The sequence below is a fragment of the Pavona decussata genome, unplaced genomic scaffold (assembly GCF_977016875.1).
Source record: "Pavona decussata unplaced genomic scaffold, jaPavDecu1.1 SCAFFOLD_109, whole genome shotgun sequence".
In the NCBI taxonomy this organism is placed as follows: domain Eukaryota; kingdom Metazoa; phylum Cnidaria; class Anthozoa; order Scleractinia; family Agariciidae; genus Pavona; species Pavona decussata.
Window position 1 is genome coordinate 252,197 of NW_028145523.1, and position 21,527 is coordinate 273,723.

The window sequence follows — 21,527 nt, forward strand, 5'->3', positions numbered from 1 at the left end:
AGGGAAGTCACTCCTAACAACTGAGCAGCCACCTTCCTAAAGCATGTGGCTTTAAATTTATTGTACCTAGAGAAGATAATTAATTTTGTAGCAAGTTCTAATCTACATGTTACATTCATCTTTCAGACTTACTGATGTCTAAGATCGTGGACTGCTTTGTTGTGGGCCACTGGGCATTATCCCACAAGAAGCTGACTGAAAGACATGTGTCTGGACACATCACAAACCTTGACGAATTGTACGAAACACTCGTACAAACATTTTTGAAAGGAGGTGATCTAGTCCTGGACATTGGAAGTGAGAATGGTAAATTTTGTTTTTCTCATTTTATACACATTCTAAACTGAAACACTGCAATGTTATCTGCTAAGATTTTTTTAAGTATTTCTGTATACATTCAACCATGTGCAGCAATAAAAATTATATTGTGTAAATGGCACATCTAGGGATCTTCGGATGCCTTCCTGTTTAGCAGACTGATAAGTAGAGAATTGGGAGGAAAGTTTGGACTGTTTTTATATATTACTGTGATATATGTTAGTCAGTTCCCGTTTGATGAGAGTGTTATCATTTTTAGGAAATGGGATGCTAGCAGGCTTGAAGCTGAAGCATCTTCATTGGGAAAACAGGAGGAACGAAAAAAAGTGAATTTGTGGAAAATCTAAGAGAAAGCTCGTTTGTCCAAAGGCTCCCAGTAACAGGCTGTCTTTCTGATTTCCTTGACATACAATATGTTTTATCGTTCATCAATAATTATTAATGTGGTAACTATTTTGTCTGTTAGTTTTTTAAAAATTTCATTTTATATCTCAATAGGTTAAGAACTTGTTGCTAACAGGAATGAAACATGTTTCTTTCACCGGTCTGTACAGACTGTGCACTTTTAATTTTGTAGAAACCATGACTACGTCCCTAGAATATTTGCGGTTATCGTCCTTTATCCAGCAATGTGTGCTGGAGAGAAAAACGCTAGCCCTTGTGATTGCATAACATCCGGAATACAGCTGCCTCCAGCCGCAGCGAACTGTAAAGTAAAATATTCTAGGACAAGTGTTGAGAGGAACTGAACTTCGGACAACCTTTCAATATCTAAGAGATCGTTTTTCCTCCAATAAGTGTTGAGTAAGGGGGGGGGGGGAAGGGGGTCTGAAATTCGGAAAATATGTTGAGTTAAATAGTAATGATCGTTTTCCACGGATAGTGTTGAGGGGGTCCTAAATTCGGAAAACATTTTGGGTTTATTAGATAGAAGTGATCGTTTTTCCTCAGCCAAGTAAATAAGTGTTGAGGGGGCCTGAAACTTGAGACACCTCTTAAGTTAATAGTAATGATCGTTTTTCCTCGGATAAGTGTAGAGGGGGTCCGAAATTTGCACACCTCTCAAGTTAAAAGTAATGATCGTTTTCCTCGGAAAAGTGTAGGGGGAGTCTGAAATTCGGATAGCCTTTCAAGTTAGATAGTTACGGAGAAGTGTCGAGGGGGTCCGAAATTCGGAAACAACTTTGAGTTTAGAGGGGGTCCTAAATTCGGAAAACCTCTCAAGTGAGATATTAGTGATTCGTTTTACTCGACTAAGGGTTGAGACGGTCCGAACTTTCTTATTTGGAACAGTAAACTGTATTCTTGTTATTAGGCTTGCTCGAAATGGAATAAAATAGTGTGATTTTGACGGAAATGTCATATTTTAAATTGTGCCTCTTATAACCTTGACCGAAACCAAATTTTTGTCTGATGAAATGCCCCATTTCGCACGGATGGGGAAAATTCTTCAGTGCGTTGTGGTTTTCTTGCACCGAATTCGTCTAAAATGAAATGCCACAAATTAGTTTGCAACGCATTAACAACGAATCACACGTTTCACTACCGGTAAATAAATCACTGCAAAGTAAAACAAAAGCAGCTCAGAAAACAAGAATTTTTCCCAGCTTTCTTTGTTTGTCCTGCTTGATTTACAGCTGTCAAGAAAAGGCGCAAAACTCAGATCAGAATCGTTCCATCTGTAACTGTGAACCCTGTAGCTGTGAAGATGGCAAACTGCGTCAAGATAAAGATGAATGAAAAAGTCTGGCTGAGGCCTTCGACTTTAATGGCGGGAAACTTAGGTATGATTTTCAAACTCGATATAAATCAAGGCATTTACATTTGCTGTGAACAAGAAGGGGAGATTATTATACCAACAGAAACCAGCTTTTTTAATATAGAAGATCACACCAAGACAGATGTCGTGAACGGCCCACGTTCTCAAAGACCTCTGCCGAAGTATCTTCACCATGTAATTCGCTTGGAATCCCCCTTTCTTACCAGAGAACAGCCTCCCTAGGAACAAATCTAAGCCCACCACCTGGCCAGATGTCCAATCCTCAAACCTTGCAGTGGCCGAGCTTCTCCTCTGGCTCGAGAAAAGTGCAACCATCATCATAGAAGAAGTCAGTTGTAGTAGTGGACGTCCTATCATCTGGCACAATAAACGAGTTTGACAGAAGAAACCTAGCCAGTTGATGAAGCGCAGATGTTAAAAGAACAATTGGGTTTTGACATAATTCTCCTCGATGCAAAACATCTGCCAGTTATGTCTGGGGAGACCACCAAAGGTAAGCCAAGTTGATATAATTGAAAAGCTTCAGTCGACTGAAAAAGGCCTCTTATTTTATTTTGTCTTGTTAAGTATAATAGTTAGGGATTACTTTTAAGGTTCTTCTTCATGTGCCTGTAATCGCGAATAGTAAGTTTTAGTAAGCCAACTTCTTTGAGGGTTTCTAAAGTAAAAAAACCACTGGCAACGAAGGTTTTAAGTCACTGGCGGGATAGGTTCTGTTAGTTTTTCCATTGGAAACGTCAGGTACTAAGCACATTATTTCACTGCCAAAATTTGAGACGGGGATGTAGCTCTGCTAGAAAACCCCTAGTTCAGTTACAGTTTTAATTTTCCACACATTTGTTTTTGTTTTGTTCAGTTTTATTTCATTTTTTTTTTTGGTCTTACGGGGAAACAAGTTTACGGAAAATTTAAAACGCGACTAGCACAGGTACATCCCCATCTCAAATTTTGACAGTAAAAAGTATATGGCTAGTACCTAACGTTTCCAGTTTATGGATTGTGAGAACTGAACTGAGTTTCCGATTTCGAAACACTGTCATTTCAAACTTTTAATTTGTCTACCCTACAAGATGGCTTGTAATTCAGCGATAAGGTAATAAATTCCCCAAAGTCATAATATTCCCTCTTTGCAATGAACAGGATCTCAGTTCTGGAGAGGGAGCCGAAAGATACTGATGGCCAAGAAAAGTCAAAAGTCGTACTTGAGAAGGGGAAAGATCCCAAAGAAAAAAAAAGTCCACAACAGGAGATATTCTGGGTCGGTTAAGAAAGATGCTATCCCCAGACATTAAAGAGGAGGACGATTTCAAAGAATCCCTTTCACCAGAACCCAGGAATTCTAACCAGTTGCGAGGTAATAGCAGTAGTTCTTCCTCTCAAAAAACTGTTGAAGATGAAGCTAAAATGATCTAGTCATTATTTAAGTGCTCAGTTTGTCTTAGTCAATGTAAACTACCAGCAGCAGCATGTTCCATTTGTTATGCCGTAATTAGTTGTGTGCATTGTCTAGAACAGTGGATTGAGTCAAGCACCTCAGAGCAAGTGTCCAGTATGTCGCAAGAGTGCCAATTATGCGGTTATTCCAATGGTGCGGGAAATCGCCAATATCCTGGGTTTATGGCAGGTGGATGATGTCAAAGTAAGTACTACCAAATTGAATGGCATTTTACCAAAATGAATGGATCACGTCTAAATTGAATGGCTAACCAATGCAAACTAAATGCATGATCGTAAATTGAATGACACATTACCAAAGTGAATGGATTACTTTCAAATTGAATGGTTCATTTCAATTGGATGACACTGGATGGCAAGTTACAAAATGAATGGATCACAGTCAAATTGAGTGGCTTACCAAACTGAATGGCTCACACCGCGAATGGAATTCTGGACTATGCTCAAGGACCCTGGGATCTAGGTTTTCGCGCGCTTCAAGAAACATGGCGGCTAGAACTCCTGATTTGGGCGGAGGGGAAGCAGACAAAAGAGACAATCATGGAGGTAGAGTTCCGCATTAAATACCGACCAATACATGTACTTCTGCCATTGAGGAACATTGAAGATTATTTGGTTATCAGACTCCATCATCATCAAGATCTGGCAAGCAATCTGGCACATTACAGCGTGGTCAGGGTAAAGGCATGAAAATGACTGTAACCACAAGAAGTGGAGACTATAGAGTTTTTCAAGTAAAGAACACTTGAACAAAATCGTTTGTTTGTCTTTCCTGTACAAGCGACAGTGAAGTGCCAACTGCAAGTGCTAAAATTCATTTGCGTTTTGCTGGGCTAGGGGAAAAGAGGGTGGTGTTTCAAAAAGATGGCAAAGCCAGACACGTCTATGAAAAACTTGTGTCGGAATTTCCTCCCTTGGCTGAAAGTGGTGGAAATATTAAGAACAACCGAAAATAGTTCAAAGATGTTGTGTGTCCTTCCTGTACACCTCGTGGCGGGTACACAGTACCCTATTTAAAAAGTGTACTTGGGCAGGCGAGAGGGTTTATCCGACCTCTACAAAAAGATCTTAGCCTTCAGGAACAGAGGGCATTTCAGGTAAGTTTAAAAAGATATATGCTATTATATAAATATAATACAATATTAGACAGGTGTCCAACAATTACTGTACATACGTATATACATCAATCAAGTATAAAATAATCAAGATATATCGCAAAATCGTATCTCAACAAAGTAAAACGAGGGTCCCCAATAAGTTTTTCAGGATCCGGGATTTGGCCCATTTGGAGAATTTGAAGAAAAATGGGAGCGTAATTCGGGATTGCATTTATGGACGGAACGCAGCATTTAGCGATATTATGAAGTGGGATCTGGGAAGTTGTCACCTTGAAGCCCCCAATCGGTAATTACTGATGGTGAAAACTTTTAAATAAAATAAACTTTTGCTGCAATTAAGATTATTTGAGTTCTTTTTTTTTACGATCGGACTGTTTGACAACATTCTGTGAAGTATGGGATTCGCACGCAACCATCATGGTGGACGGACATTCATCCTGTATCTCTGATGCTGATGCCATTCATGTTTTAGAAACCGAGTCCTCCTCGCTCAATCCTGAGTCTTGTGAGCTAGAGTATCTTATCTTAATAACGGAAAGTTGGTATGGATAAATGACTTGGATTCACTAAAGAAAATCGTAGAAAATGTTCTAAAATTGCAGGGAAAGTGGCTAACGCCTGGTGGGAACAAAAAGAAATTTAAATCTTCAAACGACAATGTTATCATCAATTGGTCAAGTAAGAAACAGCGAATTCTGCTTTTTCAGGGCCCCATTGGTCCCGCTTTAAAGGATATACTGATCGAACCAGAAAGAGACAACTGAAACGCAAGATGCCGATTCTCTGAGCTCCACCGATCAATTATTTCAACCATCTACCCCACTGCAAGAGACTGACAGTGGTCAGCGTAATTTTCAAATGTCTACTGATGATGATAGTCTGCTAAATGGCCCTGAAATACGCTGAAATTCAAACGAATTCGAACGGCTTACCTAACTGTTCGTAAAATTTTCGCATCCATTAAAACGGCAAGAACTATCCGTTAATAAAAAATCGTAGCATCCGTTTAAACGGGAAGAGGTATCCATTAAAAAAATCTTGGCATCCGTTTAAACGTCAAAAGCTATCCGTTTAACAACAATCATAGTATCTATTAAAACGGCAAAAACAGTGTGTTATTAAACAACGTTTTGATTGCCACCATTAAAACGGCACTCTCTGTTGGAGCGAACAGCAGAGAAAAATTGAACGGAAGGTGCAAAAGAGGCGTTTGAGTGGCCACAGAAATTATTTGTAATGATGGTTCGATAACTGAGGAGATGTAACAACTGACGAACATTAAAGAACATACAGCCAACCTATATTTTGATTATCCCATTAACGGCCGAGGCGCCCCAAAACCGGCCGCGAATTCTCGCACGCAACGCGCAAAGGTTTCTCCCTCCCAAAGAAGGGGAAATTTTGTCCTCTATTGTTCTAATTGTCTTTGGAAAAGACTGACCAATCAGAATCCACAGACTGCGCATATATTTTTAGGTCTTAGGAGGGTCTAGACACAAAAAGGTTTTTGTCTTCCGAAAAATATCTGATTTCAGCCATCATGGAGGGCCGCACGCTTCAGGCTTAAATATTCAAGACGCTAATTTCGCGTTTTCGGAAGGAAAACACAACTTTTCGAAACGGTAAATCGAAAGAGGAACTTTCAAGGAATACTCGACAGTTTCGACAGCGGAAATCCAAGCATTAACGACGGAGAAATAATGCTTTGAGGAAAATTTGTAGATTTACCGAGGCGACGAGCTGGCGGACATCTCAAATAATTGTTTTCGCCATGGACTTTCTTGGTAATGTTCGAGTGTTTCTCGCAATGCAACTCACAAAGAATTACAGGTTTGATTGTGAATTTGTACTGATATACTATTCTAATTGATCGATTCTTCGTATTCCGAACAGTTTTCGCAAAAGTTTTGAAAAACGTGCTCCGCACGGGTCAATAAATTCGTTTCAAAATTGACTCGGAATTGCTTCAAATTGCTTGCGAGTCGGTCGCCTCGCGGCAAAAATTATACCCGTTTTCTTCTAAGACCAATACAAAGACTTAGTTGAATAAATTTTTCATTTAGAAAAGCTTTATTGCCTGTTTTTCTTTCTATTTTCATTGATGAAACGTGACGACTGCCTAATCTTGCGTAAACAAACAGGTCTTCTCGAGAGCGGATCAAATTACTGCCATGTGGCGCGAGGATCAAATTTTATCGAAATTTTCGAAATTTTTACCTTCAGGCTTATTTTTCGAGTAATCTTTAATTCGCAGCTACGGTATTTTATTCGAATAATAGAAATTCTGGCTATTATAGACCAAAGGAGTGCTGTTTTTTTGACCCAGTAAGTTGTCTATTTTTTCTGCACATTAGGTTAATAATTAACAAAATGCTAATTTGTGAAAATGTAAAAAACACGTGGCCTGCAATGGGTTAACACTATAAACATTTGGCTCGACCGGACCGACTGAAAAAAATGAAATGAATTCGCTTCCTCGCCGTGTTTGTCGCGTTTTGTTTTGGTTTAGTTTGTTTGTAAAAATAATCTATAATCCTCCCTAACTATTCTGTCGTTTAAGGGTTTTAATCCCATCGAGATCAAAGTGCATGGCTTTTTAATTTGCAGTGTCCAACCAACTGAATGTAAACAAAACCGCATAAGAACTATTAATTACAAATACATTGGTCATTGATGACATGAATTTAGATCAACTCTTGTGCGTAATGTGCCCCTTTGGCCTTGCACACGGTATTGGTTACCAACTCCGTTACCAAAACATGTAACGCTAAATATTGAGCTAGAATTTAAGATTTCAGGACAACTGTAATAATTTGAAAACAGGGATGGAAATTAAATTTCATGTGCATTGAGCTGGCAAAAGGAAAGCATCGGAATTCCTTTCCATTTTGAGTGAAGAACAAAATTAAAAAACGTACTCAAAATTAGTGATAAGAACAGGAGTGAACGCGATAGGGATTTTTAAGAAAAGTTTTGTTTTCACCAAAACTTTGATGCCAAATCCTCGAAAATCGAGGTGCACATTAGTTAAGCAATCCCCTCGGAAACTGAAACTGGATACTTTTAGAGTTAAACTGATAGTTCTAGCGTTACAATGGTAATTTTCAAGCTAAATTTCGACAGAAGGGTCAAAATACAAGGCGTGCGTTTCGCCTAGCGTTTGAATAGTTTGATCGATAGTTTGGCTTGTTTGGTTGGTTTCGTTTGAAACGTTTTGATGGTTTACACACAGCAGTTGGCTTGCTTTGTTTGAAGCATTTGAATAGGATGAATGGAAGCCTTCAACCACGTCATATTTGTCTACTTACCAAAGATCGAAATGCATGTTTCATAATTCCTCGCATTTCTTCTGAGCATTTTCTTGCTGCGGAAAAGAATCGTATGGACCGCGGTGGTCCATACAATTCGTCTCCAGTTACAAAGGATGGTTCACCTATACCATCTAGAAAACGGGCGGCAACTTTTCAGCATTTTAAAACTGATCGAGTTGATATCTAGGCGTAAACAATTCGCTAACAATCGGTAGTTGCTGTAGTTGTGAATACAGCGTCAGCGACATTCAAGCGTTGACAATGTGTGGGGGGTGGGGAGGGCGGGCTTGAGTCATTGTAGGCTTGTTATCAGATATTCTGCTGCAATGCTTACCTCAGAAATATTTCCATCACTGTTGTCATATCCCTATATTTTGCATTTTGGGGAATGTGTTTTAAGTTTTCTTACAAGGAAACCAATGAAAGAAAGGTTCTCAGAATGTGTGCTTCAAAACCTATTAGGCTGAAGAAGAGGAACTCTCCTTCGTTTTACGTATCACAAGATAATTTACATGGATAAATTCACTTTCTATTTAGAAGTCAGGGATTTTGAGTGAGACTACTTAAATCTTTAATAAAACCAAACACTTTTCTCGCCTACTGTAGCTATCGTGTTGATCGTTTAATTGGTGCAGATCGTGCGATGTACGCGCGCGACAAAGCTATTTTAAAATGTAATATAGATCTAAAGTTGACCATATGCATGTGTTTGCGGCCAAAGAGGGGTATTTGCATAATGACAATGGCTAGCTAAAAAAATTGATCTATACCTGAGGTTATGTCATGACTTGGCCTGGACCAAACGACCTCACATTTTAATTTGGTCAACTTTGAAATTCGTGGCTCTGGTGGGAATTTTAATGCCAAAACGAAGTGGGGCTCCAGAAAAGTTGCTTGATTCGCTATCTAAACTGTACCAAGCACCCAAGGCCAGAAAACCTGTATGCTATATATTTATTTTAAAGAAGCACATACAGCGTTTATTGCCTTAGTTTAATAGTGTGAATGCCTTTTCATGTAGGTGAAAGAAAAGAAAATCAGTTTAAAAGAGCTGAGGGAAGAAGCTCGTGATGTGAAAGTTCTTTCTCAATTGCAAGGGGCCATTTTCAGATTTTTCAACATGAAGAACTGACAGGAGGCTTTTGCGATCTAAGGTATTACTTTTAAGTTATATGGCTACTTCATAATTTTAGTGCTCAGGGGTTTCAGTAATATCTCAACCAGGTGCAAGTTTGTGTGCAGTAAGAGAATGTGGGTGTCTTACTGAAAGCCATGGGTGGGAAAATGGTTGATAAATTGCCTTATATTCCTGCAGGTAATAAACTTTTGCTTTGATAGGTAAATTGTTTGTAAGTTCACCTAAATTCATGTTGAAAGGGTTAACCTCTACTGGATGGTAGTTACATGACATAATCAGCTCAGCTTTGCACAGCTCATTCTGGTCACTGAAACAATACTATAATAGATTTTGTCACCTTCAACTTTGATTCTAAATGCATATTCAAAACAAACCTAATAGGCTTCAAAACCGAACCTTATACAGCAAAATACATGTACATTCCATAAGACGGAAAACGTACAACCATTTATGAGCATATAAAGTTCAGTGTTAAATGTTCATGTGATCCCATGTTTTAGTGAATGATTGGTGAGTGTGTAGCAATGTCTGAAATACATGTATGTAACGTCAGTCTATATGTCACAAAACAATAAAAATAATCTGTGACAAATACAAAATCTCAGACTGGTATGACCTCAGTCCGGAAAGAAAGTTTAAAAAAAATGTTAAAATAATGTTGAAAATGGGGTTGAAATAATGTTATCCTGAATGCTTATCAAGCTAATGTCAATTTTTTTTAATTTAACAATTTTTTACCATATGCCCTTTTTGTTATATGTAGGGTAATTCCTTTAAAAAAAATTTTTGGTTTGTACACTGTAGGGTGATTTTGAGAAGCTTCATGAATTTACGATGTTGTTAAAACATCTTGAAAAGAAAAAAAGACAGCCAGCGTACAAGGGACATGGTGAGATCATCGTTGATGGATCTGATGGCAAGACAAAAGGCCATGTTGTCTTTTCAAAGTATGAAAATGTTGATGTTTCAGCTTCATACTTTGAAAATGGGTCATTTTCGACATGTTGGATGGCATTTTGAGGTAAGTGCATAAATTTTAATTTGAATTAGTATAGGTAATCACATGTTTTCAAGTGCAATTTGGAATAAATTAACACAAGTAAATTTGTTCAGACTCAGAAAATTGCCGAGTGCAATTTGTGGTCAAAAGTGTTATTTATTCCAAATTACACGAGAAAAATCATATGATTACTTATTAATGATACACACGAAAAATTGTAGGATAGCAACTAATTTTGCAGAGGCAACGCAGGTGAATCAAGAGCAAAAATAATTTATTTGTCACACATTCAGTCAACACAAAAGTTTTGTCCATGTTTTTAACGATATTTCATGCTGCAAAAACCGGCTAGGCAGTTATAGGCTATAGCTATAAGGCTACTTTGTTTTTAAAGTGTCTATCAAAGGCGCTGTAATCATTACCTGACCAGTTCATCTTCGGCTTGTTTGTTTTTGTTATCTCGGCGTAAAGTGGCTTGAGCATTTGAGTGTTACGTTCAATGGGCTCATAATTTTTGATTCCATAGGCAATCCCTTCTGTAGACATCACTTTCTCCAAACAGACAGCGAAAAAGCAGTCCTTTTCGCACTGTTCTTGTTTTTAGAGCTTTCTTCAGCTCTGTTGTTGTTGCAGTTGTAAAAGAAAACCTGCATGCTCTAAACAGCAGCCATTGTTTTTGCTCGCAGCTCATCGATGTACCTGAACTTTGGGCCATTCGGAGGCCCCATTTGATTGGCCCAATTTCAGTGCCTTTTTTATCAACCAATCACAATCCTCTGGTTTTTCTATTATTTGCACTGTATTTCCTTTTCCCTGCACCGAATACCCGTTTTTCTGCATCATGTTTCCTGAAAACTGCATTTCTCTTAGCGAATCAGAATTGAGAAATTTTTCATGCATATTATTAATGCAGTTACTGTATTTGAGGATAGGGCAAACCATTGCTGCACTATGTAAGAATGGGGGTATTACAGTGTACAGTTTGCATGTTATTTTAACACTTAGGAACTAGGAGAGGACAAAATAAGGGCAGGCCCATAAGTCCTTCATAGCTCGTAATTAAAGTTTTCATGTCTATCATTTTTTTTATAGGTTGTAGATGCAGACGTCCCCACTACAGTTGATATGGCCATACAAATAAATTTCAAAAAGCTTATGGCCATGTTCAACATCATAATTGTATGTCCTACTGCATCAGTACACAAAGTACAGAAGAAGATTCTGTCTGCTGGAGCAGCCCAGATCCAAACAGGCTTCAGAGTAAAGAGAAGAGCTGTATAAAATTCAAGATGCAAATGTCTCTGTTTGTAACCAAGAAACAGAAGCGTTCAAGGACTTGAACCGCTACTGATTATAGTTAGGGTCATGCTACCATTGGACAACTTTTTTTACCTGTTATGTATGCTTACTTCAAATTTTAATAACTTAAATAAGTGTCATGAAGGTAACCAAAATAAAATTTTGCCTTGGGAAGGGAAGTCACTTCTAACAACTGAGCAGCCACCTTCCTAAAGCATGTGGCTTTAACTTTATAGTACCCAGAGAAGATAATTAATTTTGTAACAAGTTCTAATCTACATGTTACATTCATCTTTCAGACTTACTGATGTCTGCGATTGTGGACTACTTTGTTGTGGGCCACTGGGCATTATCCCACAAGAAGCTGACTGAAAGACGTGTCTGGACACATCACAAATCTTGACGAATTGTACGACACACTCGTACAAAAATTTTCAAAAGGGGGTGATCTAGTCCTGGACATTGGAAGCGAGAATGGTAAATTTTGTTTTTCTCAATTTATACACATTCTAAACTGTAAAACTTTGCAATGCTATCTGCTAAGATTTTTTTAAGTATTTCTGTATACATTCAACCATGTGCAGCAATAATAATTATATTGTGTAAATGGTACATTTAGGGATCTTCGGATGCCTTCCTGTTCAGCAGACTGATAAGTAGAGAATTGGGAGGAAAGTTTGGACTGTTTTTATATATTACTGTGATATATGTTAGTCAGTTCTCGTTTGATGAGAGTGTTATCATTTTTAGGAAATGGGATGCTAGCAGGCTTGAAGCTGAAGCATCTTCATTGGGAAAACAGGAGGAACGAAAAAAAGTGAAATTGTGGAAAATCTGAGAGAGAAAGCTTGTTTGTCCAAAGGCTCCCAGTGACAGGCTGTCTTTCTGATTTCATTGACATGCAATATGTTTTATCGTTCATCAATAATTATTAATGTAGTTAATGTGTTGTCTAGTAGTTTTTTAAAATGTCATTTTTTTATCTGGGAGAAGTGTTGAGGGGGTCCAAAATTCGAAAACCACTTGGAGTTTAGAGGGGTCCTAAATTCGGAAAACCTCTCAAGTTAGATATATTTAGTGATTTGTTTTACTCGACTAAGGGTTGAGACCGTCCGAAATTTCTTATTTGGAACAGTAAACTGTATTCTTGTTATTAGGCTTGCTCGAAATGGAATAAAATAGTGTGATTTTGACGGAATTGTCATATTTTAAATCATGGCTCTTATGAACTTGACGAAAACCAAATTTTCCTCCGATGAAATGCCCTACTTCGAACGGATGGGGAAAATTCTCCAGTGCGTTGTGGTTTTCTTGCACCGAATTTCTCTAAAATGAAATGCCACAAATTAGTTTAGGCATTAATAACGAATCACACGTTTCACTACTGGTAAATAAATTGCTGCAAAGTAAAACAAAAGCAGCTCAGAAAACAAGAATTTTCCCTTAAAGCACACTCCATACTCTGTGACAGCTAAAATCAACGTTTTGCATGCCAAAAACAAGTCTGTATTCTGTATTGTTGTAAAGTATTCCCCTTTTTCAGCTTTGTTGTGCCCAAATTAAGTACAGAGTTAGGTGCTCATAACTAATAAGTACCAGTAAGATAATTCTCAAGGAAATAATCAAGGTAATGCTCGATAAACTCAAAGTATACCATGTTTGCTCAAGAATGCTTCAAGGTTTGGTTATCTCAAAGCAAATTCTATAAAAATTCACCTTTTTGATTTGTGATCTACACACAAAATGAAAAATACGATACCTTTTTTGCTTGATTGATTCTTTCTTGCGTTTATGAAACCTGAAATAAGTGCCACATTTTTCTCAGGTAAGGTGGAGTATATTTAGGATTTCTTCCGGATATTACTTAAGTCAATTTTCTCCAGTTACTATTCTATTTCACTTATGATGAAAAAGTCAAAATAAGAAATTTCTCGAGTTTTTTTCAGCTTTTTGCCGTTTTCTTTGAAATAGAAAAATGTGGACTTTTCCAGCTTTCTTTGTTTGGCCTGCTTGATTGACAGCTGTCAAGAAAAGACGCAAAACTCAGATCAGAATTGTTCCATCTCTAGCTGTGAACCCTGTAACTGTGAAGATGGCAAACTGCGTCAAGATAAAGATTAATGAAAAAGTCGGGCTTAGGCTTTCGACTTTAACGGTGGGAAACTTAGGTATGATTTTCAAACTCGATATAAATCAAGGCATTTACACTGTGAAGAAGGGGAGATTATTATACCAACAAAAACCAGCTTTTTTGATATAGAAGACGACCCTGCTTAGTGACCGCTGCTTTAAGTTTTCTCCCGCTAACACATCCTGTGCTACGTTTACACACGACTGTAGAGCTTTCTTACCAAGTGCTTTGGCACTTTGTTGAAGATGAGGCACCGCCCAACGGTAAAGACCTCTAAATATGGAACCTAGTCCATATCCTTCTTGAAACCACGCACCATGGAAAGCAGGTAGATTTCCACCTTTTTGCTTAGCCTGGTTTAAATAATATTCTTTGTGTAACTTATGATTCGGGGTGTGAATTTTCTTCATCTTTTTAAAAGTTTATGGGCTTACTCTGTCGAAAATGAAGTGTAAGCAATACTCCCCCAAACTCAAGTGGTACAGTCTCCTGTGTCGCGCTTTATATTAACTTCAATACTTTCAAACTGCTCTCTGATAACGGGTATGTATTGTGGGCGGATGAAGGATTTGCTGATCCTTTGTCCATTATTGCCTTCTACGGGGACAATCCGAAGAGGGGGAACCAATGCGTCTCCAACATATTGTGGTTGTACAATGTCACAATAAACATAAAGATCGTGAAATCCGTGTTCCATATCCACTGCTCTTTCAGTGGTAGTTGTTTTGGAAATAGGTTGATTTTGGGGAAATCCTAGTAGGGATCCAATATCTTCGAAGATTACTTCTGCATTATTTTGTTAGTGAACAGTGACCTTTCCATTAATGGTATCGTAAGAAAATTTCACGTCATCGCCAAAATGCTTTTGATTTTCAACCAGTTCTTTCATCTTTAAAAGGATGTCTTCAATGGAAGAATAATGGCCCATTGAATGGGAACTGCCTCCCATATTCCAGACAATATTATTGTATGTTTCGAAGGTAAAATCAATTCTCAAAAATTTCCTTGTACATTATTCCAGCTGTGTGGATAATGGATTTCCGTTAAGGCTACTTCCCAGTCCCCCGTCAAGCTAATGGTCTGAAGTAAGCAAACCCAGTACTCCGTCAACGTGTTATTTGGGAATTTCTCCAGGCTACTATTGCTGGGTAGATGAAGATAAAACTGTGTTACCTCCATGATGTCAGTAATCAAATGAAGTTTTTATTCCGGGTATTCTTAAATTATAATAGTTCACTCAATGACACTTTGATCATTTTAAAGTTATTTTTATTAAATACACTCATAAAAACCTTAATTACAGTTTTGTTATATCACTTTCAGGAACCCAGGAATCAAATTTTGGATCTTCATATCCCATCCATTTCACAAGATATTCCACTTTACCATTGCGCTTTCTCTTACGCAAAACTATTCCTACCCGATATATTTTATCATTCTTAATTACTTTTTGCAATTCTGGTTCATAAAATGTTCCTTCTAAGATTTCATTCGCATCGTCTTTAAGCTTATAGACTGGTACTTGACGTGGCAATCATTTGTAAATGGTAAACAGTTCCTCTGTGAAGATTGGAAGGTAGTACTTTTCAAAAATGCGCTTCACTTTACTAATTCTCACACGATCGCCTACTTGAAATTTATAACGTATACGCCTGTGTATTTCATCACCGTATAGTGTGTGCCACACTTGAGCTTTATTAACTTTAGTAACTTGACTAGGTTTCATTTTAATACTACGATGGTATGTATTGTTATACGATTTCACCAACTGTGGGAGTACATCAATGTAACATAAAGTGGTTTTATAAGTGAAATATTTATACATCATGTTTTTAAATGTTCGATCAAATCGCTTGACAACCGAGGCTTTAAGTCCGGAGTTCGTGGTGAAGAACTCAATGTCCTTGTCACGCAAGAACTTCTGGAACACGCGATTAAGAATTTCAGTTCCTTGATCTGTTTGCAGCTTGCAAGGCTTCCAACCAGAGGAGAGAATACTTTAAAAGGCTTTCTTCAGTTCTTGACCCTGTTTCGTCTTTAAAGCCACGACCCATGCATACTTGCTGAAAATGTAAGAAGGTACTTGTAACCCTTGTTGTAACGGCTAAGGTTTTGAACATCACAAAGATCTGCCTAGAACTGTGAGTCTATACCAGACACAATCACTCGACCTCGATTGTAATTTCTACGAGCCGGCTTGTGTAGTGTGTAAACATCTTGCCGACTTAACCAATCTTGTACTTGTTTGCGAGAAATTTTACTGTTTCCCTCTTCTTTGACTGCTCTGTAAACAGCATCTAAACCACCGAAACTTGCGGGATGGCTTGGATCGAGGTAAATACTTGCTAACTTTTCCTCCATCACAGAACTCTGAGTTTTGGACAATTACTTTACCACCGCAGCAAGCTAATACGCAATGAATGTGGTTAAAAATTCGTTCAAATCCCAGAGAGGATGAAGGTGGACAGCAACCCATCACTGAGTAGCGCTTTCTCTAATAGCACACTTATTAATGATCATTCTCTTCACGATGTGTACTTAAATATCTATTCAACCACCCGATTAAGAGTGGGAAGTAGGAAGTTGTATAACTGTGCCCACTCCTTCTCGGCTAATCCTAGCTGTTCCCCAAAATTTAAAAATATTAGTAATCTTCCCCAGTTAACTTCTGTAAACAGTTCTGAATAGAGAGCTTTTAACTTCTCAAGCAATGATCCTGGGAGATCGCAAAATTCTTTCGTAAGAAATGCTATTTCATTCAAGGGAACAATAATAGTTCTTGCTATAAGCCGATACCGGTAAAAATCAATTCGAGGTATAGAGAGTGTACTACCCATGTTCACAATTGATCACTATGGTTAAAAATAATTCCATTCCATTATTTTAATCTATTTTGTAACTATGATGTCAACCCCCTAATAGTGTAGAATTACATCATGATCTTACTTTTCTATTTTAAGGTTATGATGTCATCAGTTTTGATGACGTTAATCCCTACCCTATTGTGACGTCACCTCCACCACCACTTTTCTATTTTTAGATTATGATGTCATCAGTTTTGATGACGTTTATCCCTAACCTATTGTGACATTCTACCTCCCTAACCTCCTGTTATACTATTGTTTTCGGATGACGTCACCCTCCTGAGCTTTTGTGACGTCACACCTCCCTTACCTCCCGTACGCTGAACGCCCAATTCCTATCTACTAGCGTGTCTCCGAATTTTTTCTTTTGATACATTTTTTTCTGCGAGAACGATTTTTGTATGATCACTCCGCATTTTTTTTTATCATATTAGGAAAATGTTCTGTAACTTTTTACTGCGATTAAATATGGCAAAACGTAGAGACCTTTTTTTAGCGCTTTGGGTCCGGAAACTGAGGAGCAAATTAAATTAACAAAAAATAAAATTTGCTTTAACTAACGTAGCTTTCAAAAGGTGATTTGGATACTCAGATTTAGAGGTCGTGAAAAATTCGACAATTCACTTTATTTCAAAACTCTTGGTATAGTCTGATAGCCAGCTCTATAAGCTTTAATTTTATATAAGGGTTCAGGTGTCTACAGTTTAAACTGGATGCACTACATCACTTGGACGCGAGACACCTCCAAAGGTATAGGGTAACCTTTAGCGAAATATCAAGCTGATATATCGGATTCTCACACGGCAATCTTGTGAAACATTTGCATGCATGAAAGTATACTTTATTTTGAACTGAAACAAATGTTTTACAGTTTTTAATTGGAATTTGTCATAGTTGGAATAAAGGCCATTTCCTGTTTTCAAATTGTTTATAAATTTCAACCGGTCAGTAAATCCCGAAGTCAATTATCAATCAAAGCTGAAGTTGTTCAAATGAGTGGATGGAAAACTATTCGCACACAACGTTACTCAAGAAACAAGAAGTCATCATAAAAGACAGTTTTAAGTAGTTTTAAGTAGTTTTGTGGGAGAAATATGTTGACTGCCTTAAAATGTACAAAACCTACTTGCTAAGCAATCTTCGTGTAAAAGGCAGCAAATCTAAGAAATATTTAAATACTGCGAAAACTGAAAAGTTCACCTTCAAAGAAACTGAACCCTTAACACAACGTCTTGTACAAGTGCATGAAGATTTATCTCTCATTACAACAACATGGACTGCCAAAATATTAGGCATCCCCACGCAAAAAAGCACTCAACATGTGTGTAACAAAATTGTTACACCTCAATCAAATGGCATCCTTGCGGAATGTACATCATGCAAGATGACCCAAGAGCTAAGTTCTTGCCCAGTGCACCATCACAACCTCACCACTGCTGTCAGGCTACGTGAAGAAAGGAACGTCCAGCAGCTGACTGTTAGTATTTAACGCTTCACCAACCCGTTTACAGTAGAAGCCCCTGATCTGTTCAACCTAGTGACGAAAATGCGTATTCCCAAGAAAGTAAAGAAAGATCTCTGTGATCAAAGCATCATTGGTAACAAGCTGTTTGAAACATTCGTTAAGGAATGGATACAGACAGCCGAGAAGAGCATCTGGGATGTGGTGAGGAGGCGCAAGCTCCTAATGTGGAAGACCACTGGGAAAACAGTTAGGGTGGCTACAAAGGATAAGATCATCAAGCTAAAGGAAGATCGATGTCTCTTCACGTGGATGATGGTAATCTGCAAGTCCCGTCCTGAGATAGACATCAAAGAGGCAGTGGGAGTGTACGAATTCTCAGTAGTTCCACGATCAATGTTTGCCGCCGATGGCACTTTGCTGCACTGTTCCGCAAAGAGCGCCTTGATGAGTATTCTAGGGAAGCTGCCAAGTGACAGATCAGTTGAGCAGGCTGAACCCACTGACCAGTTGGCTAATGCAGATGAGCAGATCAAGGTTTCCATTGTAGATGGTATGGCCGAGTACAAGCACTGGAAAAATGGGATTGGATCAAAACCTGCTTGGATCTGGCTGATTATTTCACGGTGACGATCTTCGACAAGTACCGAGATGCAGATGAAATTCGTCTTATGTTTAACAGGTTTGCCACTCCTGCTGATATCTACCTTTTAACCTTTGTATTTATATTAGTTATAATTACTTACATTAATAGGCATGTTATTCTGCTTTTAGGTATGATGTAGCATCATCTTTAAAGACGACAACTCGCGAATTTTGTTAGGGAGGCTTGGAACCTATCAGCTACAAGATTACCGACACCACTCATATTTCCAATGTATACTATCAACGGTTATCCATCCAAAAACAATGATCCTATATCTGATGTGCTACATAAAGAATGGCGCCAGATATAGAGGTAAAGATACTAAAACTAGTACACCCTTTCTTATGCAGGTACCAATGAAGAGACTTTTGGCACATATGGGCACTAAGGATGAACTGACGCAATATCTTGCCAGCGGGACTCTAGAGAAGGGACATCAGAGTGGTTTGCATGTGGTGGTTGCATGGAGCAGTAAGTGTAGAGCAACACACAAGGATATGGCATACCTCGATGGCGGCCAAGAGGAGGCAGATACTAAAATCATGCTACACGTAGTAGATGCCACTGCATCAGGAGCCAAGAGAATCAAGATCTTCTCGCTGGACACCGACGTATTTGTACTCGCCCTTAGATGTTACCGGGAGCTATGTATGGACACTTCATTTGTCACCGAAAGAGGACAACGCCACCAAAATATCCAGCTTTGTCCAATTGTTCGCTCTTTAGGAGCAGCTAGAATGGCCGCACTACCTGGCTTTCATGCCTGGAGTGGAGCTGATGTCACTGGAAACTTTGCATTTAAAGGGAAGCTGGAATGCTGGAAAGTGTTTCTTGAAGATGATGAAGAGTGTGCCACTGTACTTGCAGATCTCGGCTCTACCATCCTTCCCACAGCAGGCATGTTCTATGCGATAGAGAAGCTAGTGTGTCAACTTAATATGCCCAAGACTAAGGTATCCAGCCTGAAAGATCTGAGGTGGCTCCTCTTTCGAAGAAAACAGGCTGAATCAGAATGACTACTGCCTACAAGCTGCTCTTCGAGAGGCTATTAAGCGAGCGCATTACCAAGCCATGATCTGGGCCAATGACAAAGGCCCTAATCCAGACCTTCTATCACCAGAGAACTATGGATGGAAAAAGGACAAAGGTTATTATAAATTAACGGTTGATATAGTAATAAACTCTCAAAATCAACACGATAGGTCACGACGACTTTAATGCATTGCCTTATTCTTTTATATTTCAGACAGATGGATGCCGGTGAGAATGAGACTACAGCCGGCACCCGACGCTGTTCTTTATCTTGTCAAGTGTGGCTGTGGGAAGGACAGATGCGGAAACAACAGGTGCAGCTGTCAAAGGGCGGGTCTCACTTGCACAGATCTATGCAGCCGCAGCAACGATGAGACAGGAGAAGCGTGTGACAATGTCAATATGATTGAGAATGATAGCTGTCAAGATGAAAAATCGGATGAGCAGGACGATGACAGCGAGGAAGACGAGGATGATAATGATTCTAACCTGACATCCATGTTCTATAGAACAACGCATTATGAGATCAGTTGTACTATTTTTAAAGCAGATATCATCGCCAAAGGCCTGACTAGGTTTTGGGTAGTAATAATCATATATACCAGTAAATTTGCTATGGTTAACATGATGCCCTCGGAGCAACCTTGAGCCAACGTTGTGCCAAACGTAATTCCATTTGGTTTGCCGCGGGAGTGGTTGTAAATACCAAAATGGTTAGTTTTTTTTTTATAATTTAGTTGTATTTCTTCTTCACACTGAAAGCGCCAATTTTCGGAAAGGAATTTGGCTCAGCGAGATGTTGGCTCAACGCTTAGCCCAAGCATAACAAGTGCTGGCAAGCTCAGCCTCACTTTCTTGTCGTCTTATGTGAACATAACATATAGGATAATGGTGGTTTGTGATTTATTTAACCAAATGTTTGGAAATGACTTTTCGGTGCACACATACACTAGTGATAATGGTACCCAAGTTAGTGATGAAGATTTATCAAGACTGCGGGCCGAGTATGATCATAATTATCGGTAAGTCCAATATGCCAATCATGCCCTGAATAATGAGGAGGAATCATCCAAATTTACTTGCTGAGTGCAATTTTATTTTCTTTGTTCTTGCTTAGGCTAGAAAAATTTTTTTGTAGCCGTGGATAAGGCTGGAAAAGCATTGACATAACATCATGGGCAACGGAGAAGAGAAATGGGTGAATGGTGGTTTGTAAAAGTTATTCAACCAAATGTTTGGAAATGACTTCTTGGTGTACACATGCACCAGTGATCATGGTACCCAAGTTAGTGATGAGGATTTATCAATACTGCGGGCCGAGTATGATCATGATTATTGGTAAGTCCAATACGCCAATCATGCCCTGAATAATGAGGAGGAATCATCCACCACAGAAGACAAAAAAGAAAATTTTTGTAAACCAAGACCTCCCTTAAACAATGACTTGCCAAGTGATGTTCCTGCAAGCCTGTTCCCTGTTAATTTGGTCAAAGACCAACAGGATGATGTTCCTGCAAGTGCGATCGAGAATTTCGAGAGTCCAAGTTCACTGAAGCCTAAACGTCCAAAGAGGTCAAAACTTCGAAACATTTTGAGGCCGTTAAATTCAACGTATTATCAGCTTCGACCGCTAGCTTTGTATGTTAGCTATGTAAGCTAATCTTTTTCAAGTCGTACTGATAGCATTTTAATATGCTTGTAAAATGCATTTAATTGTATTTAATATTAAGTTCTACTTGTATTTAATTTAGTGGTAATGTACTGTACACGACCCCACAAGCTTTGACCTTTCATATACATCGTGCATAAATAAAAGCAACCTACTCTACTCAACCTAACCTACCTATCTAAAGCATGAAGACTCCGATGACTGCAGAAATGAGAATGTATCACCACATGGTCTTGCCAAGGATGTCTCCAACACAAAAACTGGTTTATGTCCTCCCTCAGGATAATGTCCCTCAAAATACTGT

The 21,527-nt window shown here is 38.6% G+C and overlaps 1 protein-coding gene and 1 pseudogene across 1 annotated transcript; both read left to right on the forward strand.

Moving 5' to 3' along the window:
- Positions 1-2,529: 2,529 nt before the first annotated feature.
- Positions 2,530-20,255, forward strand: LOC146470886 (uncharacterized). The gene is made up of 3 exons (XM_085121458.1): positions 2,530-2,600; positions 18,700-18,753; positions 18,873-20,255. The coding sequence occupies exons 1-3, from the start codon at positions 2,550-2,552 to the stop codon at positions 19,536-19,538; spliced, it is 771 nt and encodes a 256-aa protein (XP_084977584.1). The 5' UTR covers positions 2,530-2,549; the 3' UTR covers positions 19,539-20,255.
- On the forward strand, positions 10,007-12,240 carry LOC146470887 (uncharacterized; annotated as a pseudogene).
- Positions 20,256-21,527: the final 1,272 nt, after the last annotated feature.

Excerpts from the sequence above, each read along its gene's own strand:
- LOC146470886 (XM_085121458.1), top strand. The coding sequence starts at position 2,550 with ATGCAAAACATCTGCCAGTTATGTCTGGGGAGACCACCAAAGGTAAGC. Across the intron at positions 2,601-18,699 it reads GACCACCAAAGGTAAGCCAA|GGAGGCTTGGAACCTATCAG; the intron begins GTTGATATAATT and ends GAATTTTGTTAG. Across the intron at positions 18,754-18,872 it reads ACACCACTCATATTTCCAAT|GTACCAATGAAGAGACTTTT; the intron begins GTATACTATCAA and ends TTTCTTATGCAG.